The 17,821-nt window shown below is 41.1% G+C and overlaps 2 protein-coding genes and 1 long non-coding RNA gene across 5 annotated transcripts; 1 reads left to right on the top strand and 2 right to left on the bottom strand.

The window, feature by feature from the left end:
- Nucleotides 1-29: 29 nt before the first annotated feature.
- On the bottom strand, nucleotides 30-13,838 carry LOC116926490. The gene is given in 21 exon segments (XM_045175907.1): nucleotides 30-1,517; nucleotides 1,519-2,418; nucleotides 2,485-2,668; nucleotides 2,735-4,571; nucleotides 4,635-5,878; nucleotides 6,727-6,756; nucleotides 7,663-8,256; nucleotides 8,319-8,458; nucleotides 8,524-8,612; nucleotides 8,682-8,971; nucleotides 9,048-9,222; nucleotides 10,774-10,887; nucleotides 10,971-11,101; nucleotides 11,172-11,314; nucleotides 11,386-11,687; nucleotides 11,767-11,973; nucleotides 12,042-12,396; nucleotides 12,454-12,996; nucleotides 13,064-13,241; nucleotides 13,306-13,571; nucleotides 13,665-13,838. Coding segments are annotated over 21 exon segments (9,081 nt in total). The 5' UTR covers nucleotides 13,710-13,838; the 3' UTR covers nucleotides 30-203.
- LOC123474075 lies at nucleotides 9,419-9,927 on the bottom strand. The gene is made up of 3 exons (XR_006648713.1): nucleotides 9,725-9,927; nucleotides 9,556-9,652; nucleotides 9,419-9,488 (listed from the first exon to the last, which is right to left on the bottom strand). It is a non-coding gene; the product is annotated as an uncharacterized LOC123474075 (long non-coding RNA).
- Nucleotides 13,839-13,899: 61 nt separating the features above from the next.
- LOC116927575 (tubulin polyglutamylase TTLL4) lies at nucleotides 13,900-17,296 on the top strand. Of its 3 annotated transcripts, none has more exons than XM_045175906.1 (13): nucleotides 13,905-14,043; nucleotides 14,118-14,208; nucleotides 14,278-14,671; nucleotides 14,732-14,932; nucleotides 15,042-15,229; nucleotides 15,296-15,387; nucleotides 15,447-15,549; nucleotides 15,619-15,690; nucleotides 15,774-15,909; nucleotides 15,975-16,101; nucleotides 16,169-16,439; nucleotides 16,518-16,915; nucleotides 16,996-17,296. In XM_045175906.1, exons 3-13 carry the CDS (start codon nucleotides 14,344-14,346, stop codon nucleotides 17,168-17,170), a joined length of 2,091 nt encoding a protein of 696 aa, XP_045031841.1. In that variant the 5' UTR covers nucleotides 13,905-14,043; nucleotides 14,118-14,208; nucleotides 14,278-14,343; the 3' UTR covers nucleotides 17,171-17,296. The 3 variants fall into 3 exon arrangements, with proteins under 3 accessions (XP_045031840.1, XP_045031841.1, XP_045031839.1); XM_045175904.1 differs by having other exon boundaries at nucleotides 14,118-14,214; XM_045175905.1 differs by lacking the exon at nucleotides 14,118-14,208 and having other exon boundaries at nucleotides 13,900-14,043.
- The last annotated feature ends 525 nt before the right edge of the window (nucleotides 17,297-17,821 follow it).

Here is a 17,821-nt window from a genome sequence, read left to right as displayed (position 1 = left end):
CCTCTGAAAATTGAAGACTGCGAAAAACAAACGGAACACGTACTTTATTATTCAGGCAAACAATTTTTTACGGTTAATTAACTTTAAGATTTAAAAAGGCAATACAAAACTACTAAGAGACATTCTGCGTTAAATAATTCAATTACGTTACCAATAAGCTATATACGAGAATTTAAACGTTTAGTTTTAAAATGCTAGGTTACTCATTGTGAGTAGAGATCAACTTCTTTACTCAGCCTCATCTGCTTTCTGATTTTGTTTACAAGGTCTTTGTGCATGACTACAGCTGTTTCTTGAAGAGGTAATTGGCCACAAACACCAATAGCAGATGGTTTGGGATGAGCAGGACTGCTGAAGTTTGGCGATAAAATAGTAGCATCAAGCTCTGATGACTTTCTCTTGGATGAACAGTCAGGTGTACTGTTAAAGCTACTTAATTGCAGGTAATTTTGTAGCTTTGAATTAGAAGGTTTAGTTTTTTCTTTGGCTGCAATAACTTTAGGAGATAATAATTCCTGGTTTGACTTCACCATGAGGTCTTTTTGAGGCAGTGTAGATTCGATGAAGTTGGACTCTGCGACTTCATCAGTAACCTTTACTAATGCTTCTGCCGGGGGAAGTGTTTCTTCACATCTTGAGTCCCTTATCGAATGTGAAGTTAGGCTGCTATCTTCCAGGTTCGTTTCCACTACCAAGTTTTCGTGAGGTACCAAGAATTTTGCGGTATTAGCTCCTTCGGCTTCGATGAGAGTTGTGAACGTTGATTCTGCATGGTAATCTTTTTCGCAAATCACGTCACTGGCTACTGATGGAAGATTAACGAAATTTTCGGCCTTTTCTGAGATGTTCCTGGACACCGGGGTACTGGCAGGAGATACTGGAGGTTCCAATATTGGAACAGCTATGGAATTTTGTTCAAAACTAATGATGACATCCGCGTTAACTTCTTGTGTTTCAGTCGCACTTATTTCATTTGCCGTTTTTATTCTTTCGCTTTCTGATTCTATCGACAAACCCTCAACAGAGATGAGTGACGAGGTTTCGGAAGGTTCGTTTGTGATTTCTGTTAATGCTGTTGTTTCATCGATTGAATTTTCTGTTGCCACTAGTACTTCAGCTTGTTGCGTCAGACTCAATGGACCATCGGTGTTTTCAGCAATCTCCATAACCGGAGAAGCTACAGACTTTTCCATAGTCCGATCATCACTTTCGACTACCCTATCAAAATCTTCTGTAGGTTGAATATGCTTTGTCGAGGGGACTGTGACAGGTATGTTGACTGCTCCTATTGGATATCTTTCCAAATCTGTGTCTTCGTGGGAGACATTGGTAGCGAAAGCAGATTCCCCAGGTGATACTTTTGTGGGTGTTTTCTTGACAGTGGCCGATTGGCGGTAGCTAATCGCTTTACGAGCGTATGGTGGTGGTGCGGATTTGAACAGTTTTACCGGAGTCCTACGGGTTGCCATGCCAAACGAGCTCGAGCTACATGCTTTCCGTGCTGCCCTGGTGGACGGGTTTTTCTCTGCTCTTTGTGGTTTTCTTGGATTTGTCTTTCTTCCTTGGACTATTCAAGGGCGATTCAACCATCTCTACCAACTCGACGACGTCCACTTCTTCCCTTGAGGAATTCGGTGACGATACACATGATACGGACACAAGTTCACTCATGGAAGTCGAAGCCTCAATGGTCATCACGTCATTAAAACCAGACAGATTGCTTTGCTTTCGCGTCGATTTTTTCTCTATATCTACTTCGCCAGATGAACTGCCTTGTTCACGATTTAGCGAATGCGACCTCTGCTTCTTTTTGCGTAAGGGAGACTGCTTCACAACATCATACGAGTTGTTTGATCTCGACATAGCCAAAAGCTCTTGAATTATAGCTTCATCCTCTAGTGATGTGAACGTCTTTGATCCTTTTGAATGGCGCTTAGACTTGCGGCGATTAACTTGGGGATTTCCGGCATAAACTTGCACTCTGGCACACCCCGAGCTAATGGACTCATCTATGGGGATAGATTTCTTGGGTGCGGTTCTTCTAGTCTTTCCGTTTTTTTGTTTCGTAATTATAGGAGTACTTTGAGCTAGTGCATCTTCCATTACGGTCTCAGGAGCAGCTGGAATAGCATTAGTGCCTCCGTTAAGATTCGTGGAATCCTCCCCAAACAATTCTATTAATCGCTGATAACGTTGTTTAACTTTTTCTGTTGAAGGAACATCTTCCAAACGCTGGCATTCGTTGATAAGGTCGTTTTCTAGAGTTTGATCTGTTTTATATGGAGTAGGCGGGTGAAGGGCAGCAGCAACGTTCTCCGCGGTTTTGCACATCAATGCAGCTGCCGCATCGCTTGCATCGTTGGACTCTTCCAACTGCAACGGATCCATTTCCATCGAACTCCGTCGTCTTCTGTCCAGCTATCGATATTCAGAAAATGTTAAGGAAATTGTGCAATGTAAAGATTATGGTACTTATATATTAACCTTGTCTGGTTCGGGTACATGCTCTGGAGTAGCATTTTGATTCATTATAGGGCCCTGCGCTCGCTCACCACTTGGAACGAAATATGGGGTTGGACGCCCGAGGACCACCTGGGTAGGACTGATCACGGTCATGCTCAAGCTTTTACCCGGGCTCTCCATGATTTCCTGCCGCAGAGCTTCCAATCTGCAAAAGTAATAACAGTATATGAGGTAAAAATAAAAGTGCAAAATGAAAAGGGTAGAGGCAAACCTGGGAGTGCTTAGCACTGACGGGAATTGATAAAAACCGACGTATGGTGTGTCGATGGAAGTGTTAGAATTGCCCGCTTCTAAAATGCATGGAGTGAAAGGAACAGCCAAACTGGGAGAATCCGCCGCCGGTAAGAAACGGAAACCTTTCGTAAGAGAAACTTGGAAGGGACTAGTAGAACTGGTAAGATCCATACGGATTTGCGGTGTCCGTGGGATTTCCCCGTCCCATGCACCGAAGCTGACGCTATTGCTTTGACCATCGCAGAGCACAGTGGAAGGAACGCTTTGAGGTGGGTAACTTCCTACCAAGCTTTCTGTTATCTCCTTACGCGGGGTAGCAAGAACTGGAAGAGTCAAATGTTGCATTACATGTTCTTCACGGCTAACCACATCCATTCCAAATTGGGATAAGTTAGCAGTCGAAACTACGCAATTTGTGACCAATCCATCCGTTGCAGTTTCTTTTGAAGTATCCTCTCGGGTCACTTCCGTTATGGGAGTGTTTGCCATCTCCTGTAAAATTGAAGCAGCAACTAAATCGGCATAATTGGAATCCGAAGTGCCGCACGGTTGCGATCTTTCTTCCGCCACAGGGACCGGGGCGACGGTTTCTTCTGTTGCCGCCAAATTGAATGCAGACGCTTGAGCGGGCGAAAGTGAGCATTTGGATGGTGAAGTACTAACAGCTACTTCATTAGAGGAAGTGTCTTGGATAGCTATTGCATCGCTTGTTTCAGGCATTGGTGACCTTTTTCTTTTGCGTTTGGCCTTTCCTTTTGGTGTTGCAAAAATATCACTGTCTGTTGGAGGAGGAGCTGAAAAAGCATTTCTCAAGGCAAGATCCCAAGGTATTTCGGATCGTTTCGGATTAGCTGCCGGACTGTTTTCAGCTGGCTTATTAGGTAATTCAGGCGATTCGCCAAAATTAAGCTGTCGAACATGGCTTCGGCGCCGAGTGCTAGTAGGGGTGGTTACGAATCCAGATGAATCCGGAATGGGTGTACGAAAGACTACATCAGGTGATCCCGATGGCTCCGTTTGACCAACGATTTGTTGATTTGGAACATCCATAGTACTGGAGCGGTACTCTTCTGCAATTTTCAATAGCGCAGCCAAATTAGAAGTAAGATTTTTTTCTGAAGGTGGGGGATTGGTGAGACGTTGAAAGATTGGATCGCGAATTCTCGAATTTTTTGTACGTCTACTTTTCGCTAGAGCACGATTTTTTATCTTCATTATAGGTTTCATCTTAGAGGGACCTGGACTACAATCACCAGGGGTTTCACGTGTTAAAAGATTATAATTAACACTTTGTTGCTGGTTTACTTGATTTTCCACTATATCCTGTTCTCGAAAGCCTGATTCGGCTTCACATGCAGAAGTTGGAACATGATTGTAGTCATCATCCGGGGCAGGGATAGTGAGGGTAAAGATGGGCTTCGGAGCAATCCGAACGGGTGCTCTTCTAAGAATCATGGTTTGTTTCTTCTTTACTCTTTTAGTTATCGTGGAAGATACAGTTTCTGAAGGGTCTACCTCACCAGGCATAGCCGAAATGATAGTTGGAACCAAAGTTATTTGACCCGAGGATGTCACAATTGCAACACTATTAAGGGTGTTAATCAAAGAAGAGCTGCCTGTTACGTCAGAACTTTGTACAGTAAAAAAAGATGATGGTATTGTTGGTTGCTCCACTAACATTGGTTCCCCTACATCATCCAAAACCAAGCAATTTTCTTGATTACCTGAATTATAAGGCATAGCATTGGGTTCACTGTCATTTGGAGCTATACTGTCTGGGGTACCAACTGAAGTTTGATCTTCACTGTCAATACCTGAAAATTAGCAAATATAGATTATACCAGGAAAGAGTATGTTAAGTTTAAATGTTTGCCTACCTATGCAGTCTTTCAGAAAATTGTCAAAAGAAGGATCTGCTTGAGTTTCTGCCACAATAGCTTTGATAACAGTATCCAGATCTTGTGATGATGCCAAGCTTCCACATTTTGAATTATCAGTGTATGGTAAAACAGCTTGAGCTTTCTTTTTATTAATGCTTTCAGCTATCTTTTCTTGGAACTCTCTATTTTCTAGCAACCGGTCATACACTAGGGAAAAATCCACTGTTTCAGTAGCAACAAGTTGTTCTGAGCAATGCAGTGCATGGCTACTTTCTTGGTCAATATCATGATGTTGGCTCCAATTAGGATTCATGTTTGCATCACCATTATCATCTTGTACTTTGGTTTTTCCTGATGCTGTTGGAGACATTGCATGTGTGCCATGGTTTAAAACATTTTTTTCCTGACTATGAATGATGACTTGATTGTTGGCACTATTATCAATTGTGTTTTCAAGAACATCAGGTTTTTCCACAGACAAGTTTGATTGACTTGTCTTGTCAGCATTAAAACAAGATTCAGTGTTAACACCTGTATCACATGTTTCACGCAGACCACTGAAAAGATCTGTGTTAATACAAGAGTCACATGTTTGTGGGTAGCAGGGAGCTTCAGTGTTTACACATGCATCACAATTTTCTGGGACACAGATAGAATCTGTGTTGACACTTGCATCACAATTTTGTGGAAAAAGAACAGAGTCAGTGTTGACACTTGCATCACAATTTTGTGGAACAAGAACAGAGTCAGTGTTGACACTTGCATCACAATTTTGTGGAACAAGAACAGAGTCAGTGTTGACACTTGCATCACAATTTTGTGGAACAAGAACAGAGTCAGTGTTGACACTTGCATCACAGACTGCAGGGCCATTGTTTATTACAACTTCTGTGTTGACACCTTTACTCCAGGTTTTTTTTTGAATAGATTTTGACAGTGTTGATGATTTAAGGTTTTCCACTAGTGTTTTGGTAAGCAGTGGAAGACTGTCATGTTCTCTAAAGACGACCGATTCTAGAAGCTCCAATTCCTCAATCACGTTTTCCTTAGTTTCAAAATAACTTTCGAATAAATCAGCCAATGAAAGTCCCAAAATCCGTGGAAGCTTGTAAGGGTGTTTAACAGGCTTTAACCCTTTCAGGTGTGGGCACTCACTTATTAGATTATTGGCAGAGCTTTCATAACCCTCTTTCAGAAGGTGATGATGTATCAGCCTAGCAATATCAATTGAAAGTAAAGACATTTTAATTGATTGAAATTACACTTCCATTTCGTAGCACACTCTTTCGTCTTTGTCAACACTCAAGAAACGCGCCGCCATAACGCAATCGGTCTGTTTCTATTAACACTATTGCCATATTTCCGGAAGTTCTTAACTCTCATATCCTATTCCTATGGGCAGAGTAATAGAATACTGGTGTAGCCACGGCCATGTTACTCCCTCTGGTTTTTTCCAAAAGTTGCTGCAAGTTTCGCGTATCGATTGTGGAAAATGAGGCAAGATATCGATTTAAGTGTCCGTAACCGTACGCCACCTGATTGGTTTTAGGGTTGTTATTGTTATAACAACCGATATGTTTATACATACATTTTTTAAATAATTAATTTAGACTTTTTGTTTACTTTCTGAAGTACAGACGACGAAATGAGCGAAAACATGGCGAAACGTAATCTCCAGTTAAGCCGTGTGGCGTTTGTTCGGGCCGAAGACTTTGGCAAAGGCTGGGGGGCCCGCCTGCGTGGTTTCTTTTCTGCTATGGGGATCGGCCCCGACTCAAATCGGGGCGCATTTTTGCTAATCGGGTTTCAAAATTCGGGGCTCAGGGCGGGGCGTTCGGGGTAAAATTTTTAACCCCGATTGCAATCGATCGACGTAAAAACATAATCGGTCGAGTCGAAATTTGATTTTATGATGAAAATCGGGGAGCTCGTCCCGGTTGCCTTGAGAAAAACCCGACCCAACTTTCATAGATTGAATTCAATATGAATTCAGGCGCAATTTTTTCAAATGGCACCGGGGCAAGCGGGTTAACCTCGATTTTTGCCCCACCCCAGCCCGGTTGCCCTTTTTCAGGGCGGGCGGTTAACCCGATTTTGGCTAATCGGGGCCGGTCGCTATCTCGAAGTCCAAGACTCCAACCCTCACAGTCCAACTCCAAGAGCCAAGACTCCAGCTCCAACAGTCCAACTGCAAAGTGCTTTCATGAAAAATAAAAGCTGATGAAAGATATACGTATAATATATTTATTATATTTTATGTACGAAAATGAATGAACTCACCAGAACCAGGGCCAGAACATCAAATCTTTAGACAAATGTCTATAAATCAATATTTCCAGGTTGTTTCCCTTATTTCGACTTAAGAAAACGAGTGAAACATAAAGTCATGTATTTATAAGAAACTAGCTTCCAAGTTAGGCTTCGCAAAAAAGCAATTTTGCATATTTCTATTTGCTGTACATTATTTCGATCTTTCTTTGACATTTACAAGTAAGATTTCAGCATATTAATACGTTCTTTTATCTCTTCTTTAGACCAAATCGGAAGGGGTCCAAGCTGACCCATATCACTAACAACTTTAGCCAAACTGTTGAGTAAGAATGGTAATTGTTCACTATTATCCATCCGAGGCCGTTTGGCTATGGAACCATTCGAGCATGAATCAACCACATCTAGAGAGTCAACAGTGGGGACCGCATAAACTTCGATTGGTAGTTTGGGAAACGGATCCCTATTGCAGGGAGGACTCTTTAGGCACAAGAGCTGTGAGCTGAAAAATTTATTGATTTCACCAACGGGTGATTTGCTGGATATGCGACTGATAAATCGCTTGATAACGATATCATTGCCTTCACGAATGCATGACGATGCTAAATGAGAATGTGGAGTTGTCTTAAAAAACAACTCGAAGGCGTGAAGTGCACGTAGCTGTACCAGAAAAGATCGGCTAGTGGTGGTTTCACAGAACAAGTTGGCAACGACTCGTAACAAGGCTATCTGTTGTGGTGAGGCTGCTATGCCTGACAAACCAATTTTACTTAGAAAAATGGTGACATCAAGCTGAACAGCCGTTAAAGCTTTGCTGTCTAAAGCCAATTTTAATATTTGCATTAAGTAAAGATGTGATTCTTTCTGAGCTGGCTCAGCTGTACACAGAAGAACGCGTAAAACGCACGCTAAAAGATGCTCCATATGGCGTTGATAATCCTTAGCCGATTTACTTTTCAATCCAAAAAGTAGCACCGTGCCCGCTTTGATCAAATTCAATCGTAAATCGATTTGATCTTGAAGAACTGAGTCGTTTCCGGAAGTACAAATTAAACCAAGTCGAATCACTGTGTTAGCTTTGCAAAATTGTGAACCAATTGCGGAAGGTGGCAAACATTGCCGGAGTTCCACTTTTTGCTCGACAGTGAATGCTTCCCAGTTTATGGCAGCCCATAAATCGGGGTATTTTTCTACAGGATGTGATTTCAGTATGGCCGCCCTACCAGCAGGAGAAAGTAGCGGGATCAAACGGTTGAGAAGACAGACTGGCCGGCAAGAGATGGTCGGAGTCGATGGACTAAGGAGGAACAAGTGCTGAACTAGTTCAAGACAAAACTGAGACGGGCCGTACCTAGTAAAACACAACCAACAATTTGTTTAACAATTTTAGCTGTAAAAAAGCACGACTACTACCTTGCCATAAAGGTAAGAATATCACAGGACATGAGATGAGCCCAAAATCCATCTTGGATGAGAGATTTGAGAAGAACTGCAACACACTGTACAACAGAATCTTGTGTCATAATGGCCATGGTGGCTGCAGCTTGTGTAACCTGACAATAAGCAATAGCTTACCAAAAACACAACATTTTTGCATTCTTAATACGAATCAAGGTACCAATAGTTCGTAGATAGGCACAGTATGAATTCCTTTGCCGCTATGGGTTATACCATGAAGAAGAATAACCCGGTTGAACTCCACATGCCCTAAGACATTAAAAAATCACCATCATTTTTAATTGATTTTTTCCCCAAAAAAGTTTTACTCATTTCTACCTTGGTTAACTGAGGAGAGAAACATTGCCAATAAGTCACTTGTGGTTATACCGCAGTTTCTAACTGTTGACTGAAAATTAGGTGTCAGCAGCAAACCGAGTAGCCGTATCAAGTTCAGTCGATTCTCAGGTGGGCAATTCGAAGTTGCTTTCAGTAAGCTAGGAAGAAGCTGTCGTGTTTTCGTCAACTTATCTAAAATTGGATGTATAGCGATGGACACATGAAGTTCCAAAAGACGGGCAAGATCGTCACCCATAGGAATTTTATATTTAACAGCATCAGGAGTAAATCTAAAAGTTTTTCGTAAAACAGAAGAAAATAAAATCACGGTGTTAATCAATGATAGATTTCAGAGTATATAATTACTGCAGAAGCTGGAACACTAGATCTAGCACCGTTTCGTTTACGCTTTCATTTTCAAGCATCGTTGTATCTTTCTCACTGAGACCAATGATGACTTTAATCAGGAAACCTGCCACTTTGGCCAATTTCGAAATATTGTTGTTGTTTTGGTGAATTAGATCAAAGAGATAAAACACTTCTTGAACAAGAAACACTACAACTTCTCCCAATTCCAGTTTTGGGCATAGATCTGGGTAGTGTTGCATGGTTTTAAGTACTAGTTTCCAAATTAAAGCCATTGACTTGGCATCTAGCTTGCAAGAGAATTTGCCAACAGCCATTAGGGGAACTAACAATCTCCCAACTAAGGCACTTTCACCAAATTGCTGTTGTTCAATGATGGGCAGGACAGTCATCAACATTTCTGAAGAATGTTTAAAAAGATCATCTGGTAGATTTATGGTCCTAAATAAAGTACACGAGCCAAAAACAGAATTAAATGCACTTTAACCAGTGAATGATTGAGGCTTACTTGTTTGAACATGATGAATAACTTTGTTCTATGATTTCACAAATGGTTACCAAGCTGACGGAATCTTCAGATATTTTAACATGATGTAAACAGCACTCTAAACAGTCAAAGTACTGTTTAAGATCTTTAGACCTATTCAGTGCCAACACTGAAGGTAGTGCATGTTTACAGGTTTGAATGGTGAGCTGACATATAGAAACTGGTAGCAATGACAGTTTTTGTGATACAGCTGTTATCATTTGTAGAACAGGTATCACATCTTCAACATCAAAATCATCCCTAAAACAAATGTTTTTAAGTGAGTCAAGGATTTTAAATATATTCTACAACACAAGTATATGAAAAACTTTTAAAAAACTATATATATGAAAAGGATATTGATAGTTGACGTTCCAGCTCAACAGGATCAGTTTGCTTTACACACTGCTCACTAAGTCCCTGAACAAGTTTATAAATATTCGTAAAATCTTTCTCTTTAATAACTATTCTTGATTCACCACACCAACTATCAAAAACACTCTGATCAAGCGTGAGATTCCAAGGATCAGCCATGGCTCTCCTAAAATCATGCTCTCCGAAATCAACAATACCGCCAAAAACGGAAGAAGCTTTTCATGAGTTACACGGTTGCCAGGTGTAAATTTCTTAACACATTTTAGGAATTCCGGCGATTCCGGGAATTTATTTCTAATTTCTAAATCTAAAGAAAATTAAAATTTTGATTTAAATTGTTAAGAACTGGGAACTGGTAAAGAACAGTTCTTTTTCTTTTCACAAAATGAACCGAAAGAGCAAATAGATCTATTTAGTCAGTATTTAGTGCCAGTTCAACAGCAAGTTTTGGTTTAAACGGACTGCTTCTTAATACGAATAAACAAAACAATTCAATTCTTACGGCAGACGGCCGGGAATGTTGAAAAACGAAATTAAGACAACCATAGACAAAATGAAGTCCATATTATATCAAGATAAAACAGACATTACATTGGGTAACGGACATAAATGAACAAGTGCGTGAAAGTCGAATTACGGTGCAGCTAGGCTAGCTTCGAAACATTTGTCTTGCAGGAGCTGGAACCGTTTCTGAAGCTCACGCTCACGCTCTGTCTGTACGAGCACATCCTGTTGTACGTTTTCTAGACGATTGGGAATGGCAGCTATGGAAAAAAATCGAATAAAAATTATGAACTGAACATAAGGGGAAGTTTCATAGCTTACCATCTTCATGCTTCTTTAAGAAAGAATAAGTGTCTAATTCAATGCGAGCGGCCTCTACTTGATCAATCAGATCTTGGGTTTGCTTGTGTAGAGCTTGTGATCTGGACTGGTAACCTTGAAAGGGAAAGAGCAAGACAGGGAGAAAAAGAAAAGATAAAGACACAAGGAAAACCGTTGTAAAATTAGCTTCTTCATACCGGCGGTCAAGGTTCGCAGCTTCTTTTCTAATTTGGCAGCTTTTTTAGCCTCTTTAGCCATATGAGCTCGGTTAGTCTCTAAATGGCGTGAAGCACTTTCCAGCCGATCCTTCTTCGAAGCCAAAGAAGCCCTATAATTGACCAGAAGACAGACATTTGTGAAGACTTAAATAAAAAAAGATTAATTTTTTTAAATGTTACCTCGTGTATCGGTTTTGGGATGGAACGAATAAAACCTGTGACAGGCATTCCTCCCAAACCTGTGTATATGCCTCCATTGTCAAGTCCCCATGCCCCATACCAGCCTTCACTTTTTCCATTTCCACTTTCAGTAACTCCTTTGCCTTTGAAACGATACGGAAGTTCAAACGTTAAACATTAATTGTCAGTGACTGCGATAACCAGAAACAAATACCTGTTCAATTTCCTTGTCTTCAAATTCCTGATAGGAATTATTGCTTAAAAAGTTTTGGCTGGTCTCAATGATCTTCCTCGAGAGGCCACCACCCTTTTCTGTGGAGTTATTGACTGGATTGCGGATTGAATCATAATGCATCATTGTAAGCATTTCTTTCTTGATAAGCTCCTCAGCTTTTTGAAGATCACTGAGTGAAGAATCGGACGAATTGGCTGGTCTGAGAATGGCATTGTTCACTTCGTGAGGACGGGGCAGACTTCTTTGCAACGCTTGGGATCGTCGCTTTAACTCAGCTTCTCCTACAAAGCACATAACAATTTATTGTAATTAATGCTACAATAATAATAATGAAATAAAAACTATGTCGTGGCGTTATACTTTGCTTTTTGCGCTCTGCTTCAATACGAGCATCAATATCTGCCTGATCTTCTACAGAGATATATGTGCCCGTCGTTCCTCCGTCACCAGGTAATCCAGATTCAGTGTCCATTTCCTCTTCTGGTACAACAATTTCGTAATCGTTCTTGGGAGTAGGTAGTGTACTCAGTCCTCGTTTGAGTTGCTCTTTAAGCGTGCGCTGCATAACTGAATTCAGAAAATAGGACTATTTAACTAGAATTCAAACACTGCCATGCAATGGTTTCGAAAATTACCCTCAGTAGACTCTTCTGGATTAATATTTAATTTGTCTCGCACCAATGGGGTTGCACCGGGAAGAGACTGAACTCCCGCACGGGGTGTTGCTCCCGACGTGATACTTAGCATGCCTGGTGTGGCAGAACCTGCTGCCCCGCTGGGCGTACGAAATGGCGTTGAAAGTAACGTATTTGGTGTTGCGACTCCATCTTTACTTGGAGTGGCACCAGCGAAGTCAGGATTGATCAACGGTGCGTTGGTACCACCCATCAGCGGAGTTTCAACGTGCGTTAACGCCATCAGATTTTGTGCTTCTTGCAAAATCTTGTCCATAGGAGGAGCTGGTGTTCGTGGTGTTCGCAACCCCCCACTCTACAAGGAATTGCATTACGTCACCAGTAAAATTCTGTCGTTGTTTATCATGTTTACCTGTGTTAAGGAATAATCGGCCAAAAGAGTGTCCGATACCCTCTGGCCAGTTTCGCGGGCTGCATCTTGAGCAGCTTCCGAAGCTCTGCCTAGTTTAACGACTTGTTCAAGATCTCTGTCGGATATCTGAGGCTCCGGTAGAACAAGCTTCGAACGTTTCGCTGCCGGTTGGTCTCCTTGCAACAGAGCCGAAGGAACTTCATTCTCTTTTCTCTGCTTAAGCCTGTCCTTGTCCTTCTTGCGCTCCCTGTCCTCCTTAACTGAGCGTAGTTCACCCTCTAGCTGTTGCTGACGGAGCCGATGGAAGTTTGGTGCGAAAGGATCAAATTGTTCTTCTGCCGTATTATGAAAACCAATAGCTGGCTGCTTCTCAAACGGAATTTCGGCATTGTAGTCCACACCACGCTTGCGACGGTTGTGAGACAGAGCTCCACGGCGAACGCCCATACCTGCAGCTCGCAGCTCTCTCCTTTTTTGTAAAGCGGCCAATCGTCGTGCCTCTTCCAGTTGTTTCTCTCTGGCTTTTCGTTTAGCCTTTTTACCCTGTAAACAGAAAAAATGTCATTTTTAAATTCCATACTAAAAGTAAATATTTGATTTCTAAAACTACCTGTGTGTTAGCTAACCTAGCCCTGGCTTCAGACAACATCTCCAGTTCATCTTCATCCATGTCTTTGGGATCTGGACGGGCTGGTTTAGTCTCAGGATTTGGGTCAATTTCTCCAGGACGCAATTTACGTGGGTCATCACCAGGTTCTTCACCCTCTTCCTTTCTTTGAGCTTGATCACTAGAAAAAAATATGTGTTATTTGGGTAATTAGGGCTATGAATAAGAAGAGGGGAGCAACTTACAGAAGGTATTCATAGCGTTCAAGGCATTGGGCAGCTGTTCTCCCAACAATGGGGGCAATAGTTCTCCACTGAGTAGGCATGAGCTTTGCCAAGTGTAGGAGTTTTTCATCTTCTTCACGGCTCCACTCTGTCTTCTTGATGCTTGGATCCAACCATTCATACCAACGAGCTTTGCATTGTTTAGCTGATTTCCGATGTAACAGAGAAGCAATACGTGACCATTGATTTTTACCATATTTCATCACAGCTGCTTTCAAAATTTCATCCTGTACACACAAAAAAATGATTGAAATCCCAAGATGAGATGCATGCCATAAACATGCACCGGCATTGTAAGATGGTTATAACGAAAATCTTACCTCGGTGTTCCTCCACACACCACCTTTAATCATAATACGTGGCATGGTAGGTTTTGTTTATTTGATTTTACTACCACGATTTATTTTGGAAACAATTTCTTTCCTAGTTTCAGATCACAACTTTACGTCTCCACTTTTCCAAGTGATGCTCGTCAACGATGCGTTCTTCATTTGTTTTGGTTAAAAGACAGATACTTCAGAGAGCTTTGAAATTCGGCCGCTAGAATGCACTTAGCTTGCCGGAACAAGCATGATAGCAGACTACCTTGCTTATTTCATGAAACACAGAGCGACGGTTTAGCGAGAATAAAATACTTTTAAAATAAGTTTATTCTTGGAAACTTGAAAAAAAAATCACTTGCCATTCTGCTGAAGTCAGGTTATTATTGTTTTATATATATATATAAAAAAATTCTAAATTGATTTGAATTGTTCAATATAACCTACTAACAGCTAGACGACCGTCAGACATTTCCCGCTAAAAAATTTACGTACATTTTAACAATAGTAGAGGTCTGAACAGTCAGCTGGTGGAAGCATGAATGTTGGTGTATGATAGAAGAAAAAATATTTGCTATATTTACATGCTAATTATGTTTTGTTTTCATCACAGGGAGAAAACCTCAATTTTGTAACCAGCAAGTCCACCCCTTTAGACCTTTTGCCTTATCAGTAACACATGCCAAAACCCAGAATGATAGAAAAAGTTGTTACTGATTCTGGGACTGAATGCCAGCATAGCACCTCAATCTTGTCAGATCAACACACCAACAAAGTAAAACCAGCGGTTGTCAAAAAGAAATTGGTGAAAAAAAGCTTGCGAAAAGTCCATCCTGCGCACACAATTAATGGCAAGAGCAAAGCTTCCTCGTATGATAGGGTGTCCAACTCGACCTGCAAAAAAGCCAAAATCAATGGAAAATCGATTTATGCTTCCATTCAGTCTGAAAATGACTGTGATGCCTCCAGTTCTGTGCCTTCGCTTGCCTCTAATTTTTCTGGAGAAGGTAAAAACATTGATCAGGAACAACTCACTGCCTTCTGCTCTACAGCCCTTCAATTTACAGAGTTAGATTCATCTGAAAGTGTTCAGATCCCTGCAGATGATGAATCATGCTCCTATATTACAGAAGAAGAATGTGATGCAAAGGAAACTGAACCATTGACTGTTTCCAGTGATAAAGCAGATGTTTTCCAGCCTGCCTTACGCTTCTCAGCTTTTTCTGGCGTCCCTCCGTATCTTAATTTTTGCCTTCACGACGAGAAAGGTATACTGTTTTATCGGCCTATGGGTATAATTGTGTTTTCAGGATAAGAGAGAACCCCCAATCCAAGGTGTAGGTGTTTGAAATTGAATTCTAATATTATTTTTTGTAGTGGTTGAACTTCCCTGGATTATACGGCGTTGTCTAAAGTGGAAGTTGAGTACAATTACTCCAGTCGTTGTCAGGAAAACTGTTGTCAATTCTGGATTTCGGGTAATTAAAGAACCCAAGGACTGGATAGGAACCTGGGGAAAACACATGAAGTCACCATTATTTACATCTATTTTGGAACATCAGAAGGTAAATTTACTAGCAAAGCTAAATTAATTATCAACTATAGCTAATGTAATTCTTGCGCTGTTCTAGGTCAATCACTTTCCCGGAACGTTTCAAATCGGAAGGAAAGACAGACTATGGCGGAACATGCAAAAAATGGTTGCCAAATATGGAAATGAAGAGTAGGCCCTTGCTTCATATTAACACGACGAGTTAGTTTTTAATTCTTAATTGATATTAGGTTTGGCTTCCTTCCTCAAACTTTTGTTTTACCTCACGATCTACGTTTACTTCGAAAACACTGGAGTAGACGCACCACCGATGTTCCTTGGATCATTAAACCGGTAAATATTCAGAAATCAACAAGTATTCCCCAGTTTTATCAATCAAAGAACCATTTAAAAAAAATGCAGCCTGCGTCTGCAAGGGGGACTGGAATTCAGGTGATTCACGAATGGAACCAATTGCCAAGAAAGAAACCTCTGGTTTGTATTTCTTTTCTTTTTTTATTCTTTTTTTACTTGTTGATTAAATTTGATTTAAACGTCTTTTGATTACATTCTGGCAGGTTGTTCAGTCCTATGTGAAAAATCCTTACCTTATTAACGGCACTAAATTTGACATTCGGTTGTATGTTTTCGTCACTAGCGTCAACCCCCTCAGAATCTACCTCTACGAAAATGGATTGGTCCGCTTCGCGTCGCGTAAGCATTCGCTCGGCAGTTTCCCGTAAAAAAAACCGTTTTTAATTGCGCCATTGTCGGTTTAGTGACCTACTCAACTGAAATGAATAGTCTCGATGACTTGTACGTTCATTTAACCAATTACAGTGTCAACAAACACTGCGAGGGGTACGTGGCCAACGAAGATGCCAATGTGTGCCAAGGACACAAGTGGTGAGTGAACTGCGTCTTACGTTTCATTTTGCTGCTCCTTTTAAATGCACCGTTTATACACGTTTAGGACTCTGGCAAGCTTGTGGACGTACTTTCTTGGCCTTGGCGTCGATGTTGAAGCAATTAAATCGTCCCTGAGTGATATTGTAATTAAAACCCTATTGAGTGTCACGCCAGCCCTCAATGAAATGCTGAAAAACAATGTCGCAAATCGTTACTCTTGCTTTGAGCTATTTGGTTTCGATATTTTGCTCGACTCAGACCTGAAGCCATGGCTGCTGGAAGTCAACATTTCGCCATCGTTGCACTCTACGTCATCGCTTGATCTTTCCGTAAAGGTATACTTTAGTTTCATCAGCTATAAGCTAACGCCACATGAAACAAATTTATTTTCAAATTATCTATTACCATTCCAGGGCCCATTAATAAAAAATGTCCTCAATATGGCGCGTTTTCAATTCCCAAACAATGCTTCCAGCTTGAGCAAAGAGCACTTGGCCAATTATATTTCGACCTACTTTAAAGAACGCGTGTGCGAAAAGTCTTCCGAAAGTGATGAGGGATCGCAATACTGCCACGATCCTTCCTGTTCTAGATTCGATTTAAGCGAAGAAGCGACAAAGAAGCACGAATTTTACGAGAATATCGTCCAGCGTGCAGTTTCAGTCCCTAGTGGATCTTGCTGGACGGTTCAAAATCAGGGCCACAAAGTTCCAACCGATATCGTCGAAGAAACCAACATTTTGGACGGTTTAACTCGAGACGATGTCCAACATTTAATTGAAACGGAAGACGAACTCAGTCAGAGCACTGGGTACGTTTTTTTTTCTTTTTTCTGTTTAATTAAACCCTTTTTTAAGAAGTCTAATCATTTCGTCCTTAATAATTTTGCAGGTTTACAAGAGTCTTCCCGTCGGTAAATTCTGAACGCTATTTCCGCTTCATGGACAAAATTTCTTATTACGATATGCTTTTAAATGAATGGCAAAAGAAATTCGGATGTCTTGGTGACAGAACATTGGCCATCGATTACCTAAAATCGCACCACGAGACGACAAAGTTATCCTAGGTTCTCTATTTACTTGAATTTTGTGTTTCCGAAAATGTTTTTTTTTATCACGCCCCCTCCCCCCACTCATAAAAAGGAACGAAAAAAAAAAAAGTCTGAAAAATAAAAGAGCTCAGTGTTTCCAAAGTTTGGTCGAAATTCATTGTCACTCGAGTGGTGTGACAAGAAAACTGACTTGTACACACAAAAAGTTTCCAGGGCTTTGTACAAAAATTGCTCTCTCTCTCCCCTCCGATTGTCTGTGTGTAATTGCTGCGGCTGGAAACTAACCCCCACTCACCTTTCCATAAGGAAAGAGAAAAGATTATATACCTTGGAAAAAGCGACAAGCGGACGACGAGGGTCATCTCCCCTTTTTTTTTCTCTCCTAAACTTACGGGTACAGTTTCCGTTGTGTGTGCCACAGCTCGTAATTATAGCCTTCTCTATTTTTTTTTTTTTTTTTACAATTTTTCTCTTTCACAGCCCTTCAGAGAGATCTGACATGAACCCCACCAGTCCGTCCAACTGTCCGCGACGATTCTAATCTAACTTAACCCATCAGCTGCTCCCCCCCTTGTATCTCTCATCACCCCTCGCACCAACTATATCGTTTTCTAGTAGTATATGGTTCTCTTTTTTCTATTTCGGTCTTGTATGCACACACACAAG

Source organism: Daphnia magna, linkage group LG7, assembly GCF_020631705.1.
Source record: "Daphnia magna isolate NIES linkage group LG7, ASM2063170v1.1, whole genome shotgun sequence".
Taxonomy (NCBI): Eukaryota; Metazoa; Arthropoda; class Branchiopoda; order Diplostraca; family Daphniidae; genus Daphnia; species Daphnia magna.
This window is presented reverse-complemented; position numbering and strand designations above follow the sequence as displayed.

Coding starts and splice junctions, on each gene's coding strand:
- LOC116927575 (XM_045175905.1), top strand. CDS start 14,344: ATGCCAAAACCCAGAATGATAGAAAAAGTTGTTACTGATTCTGGGACT. Junction 15,230..15,295: donor CTATTTTGGAACATCAGAAG/GTAAATTTACTA, acceptor GCGCTGTTCTAG/GTCAATCACTTTCCCGGAAC. Junction 15,550..15,618: donor TTCCTTGGATCATTAAACCG/GTAAATATTCAG, acceptor AAAAAAATGCAG/CCTGCGTCTGCAAGGGGGAC.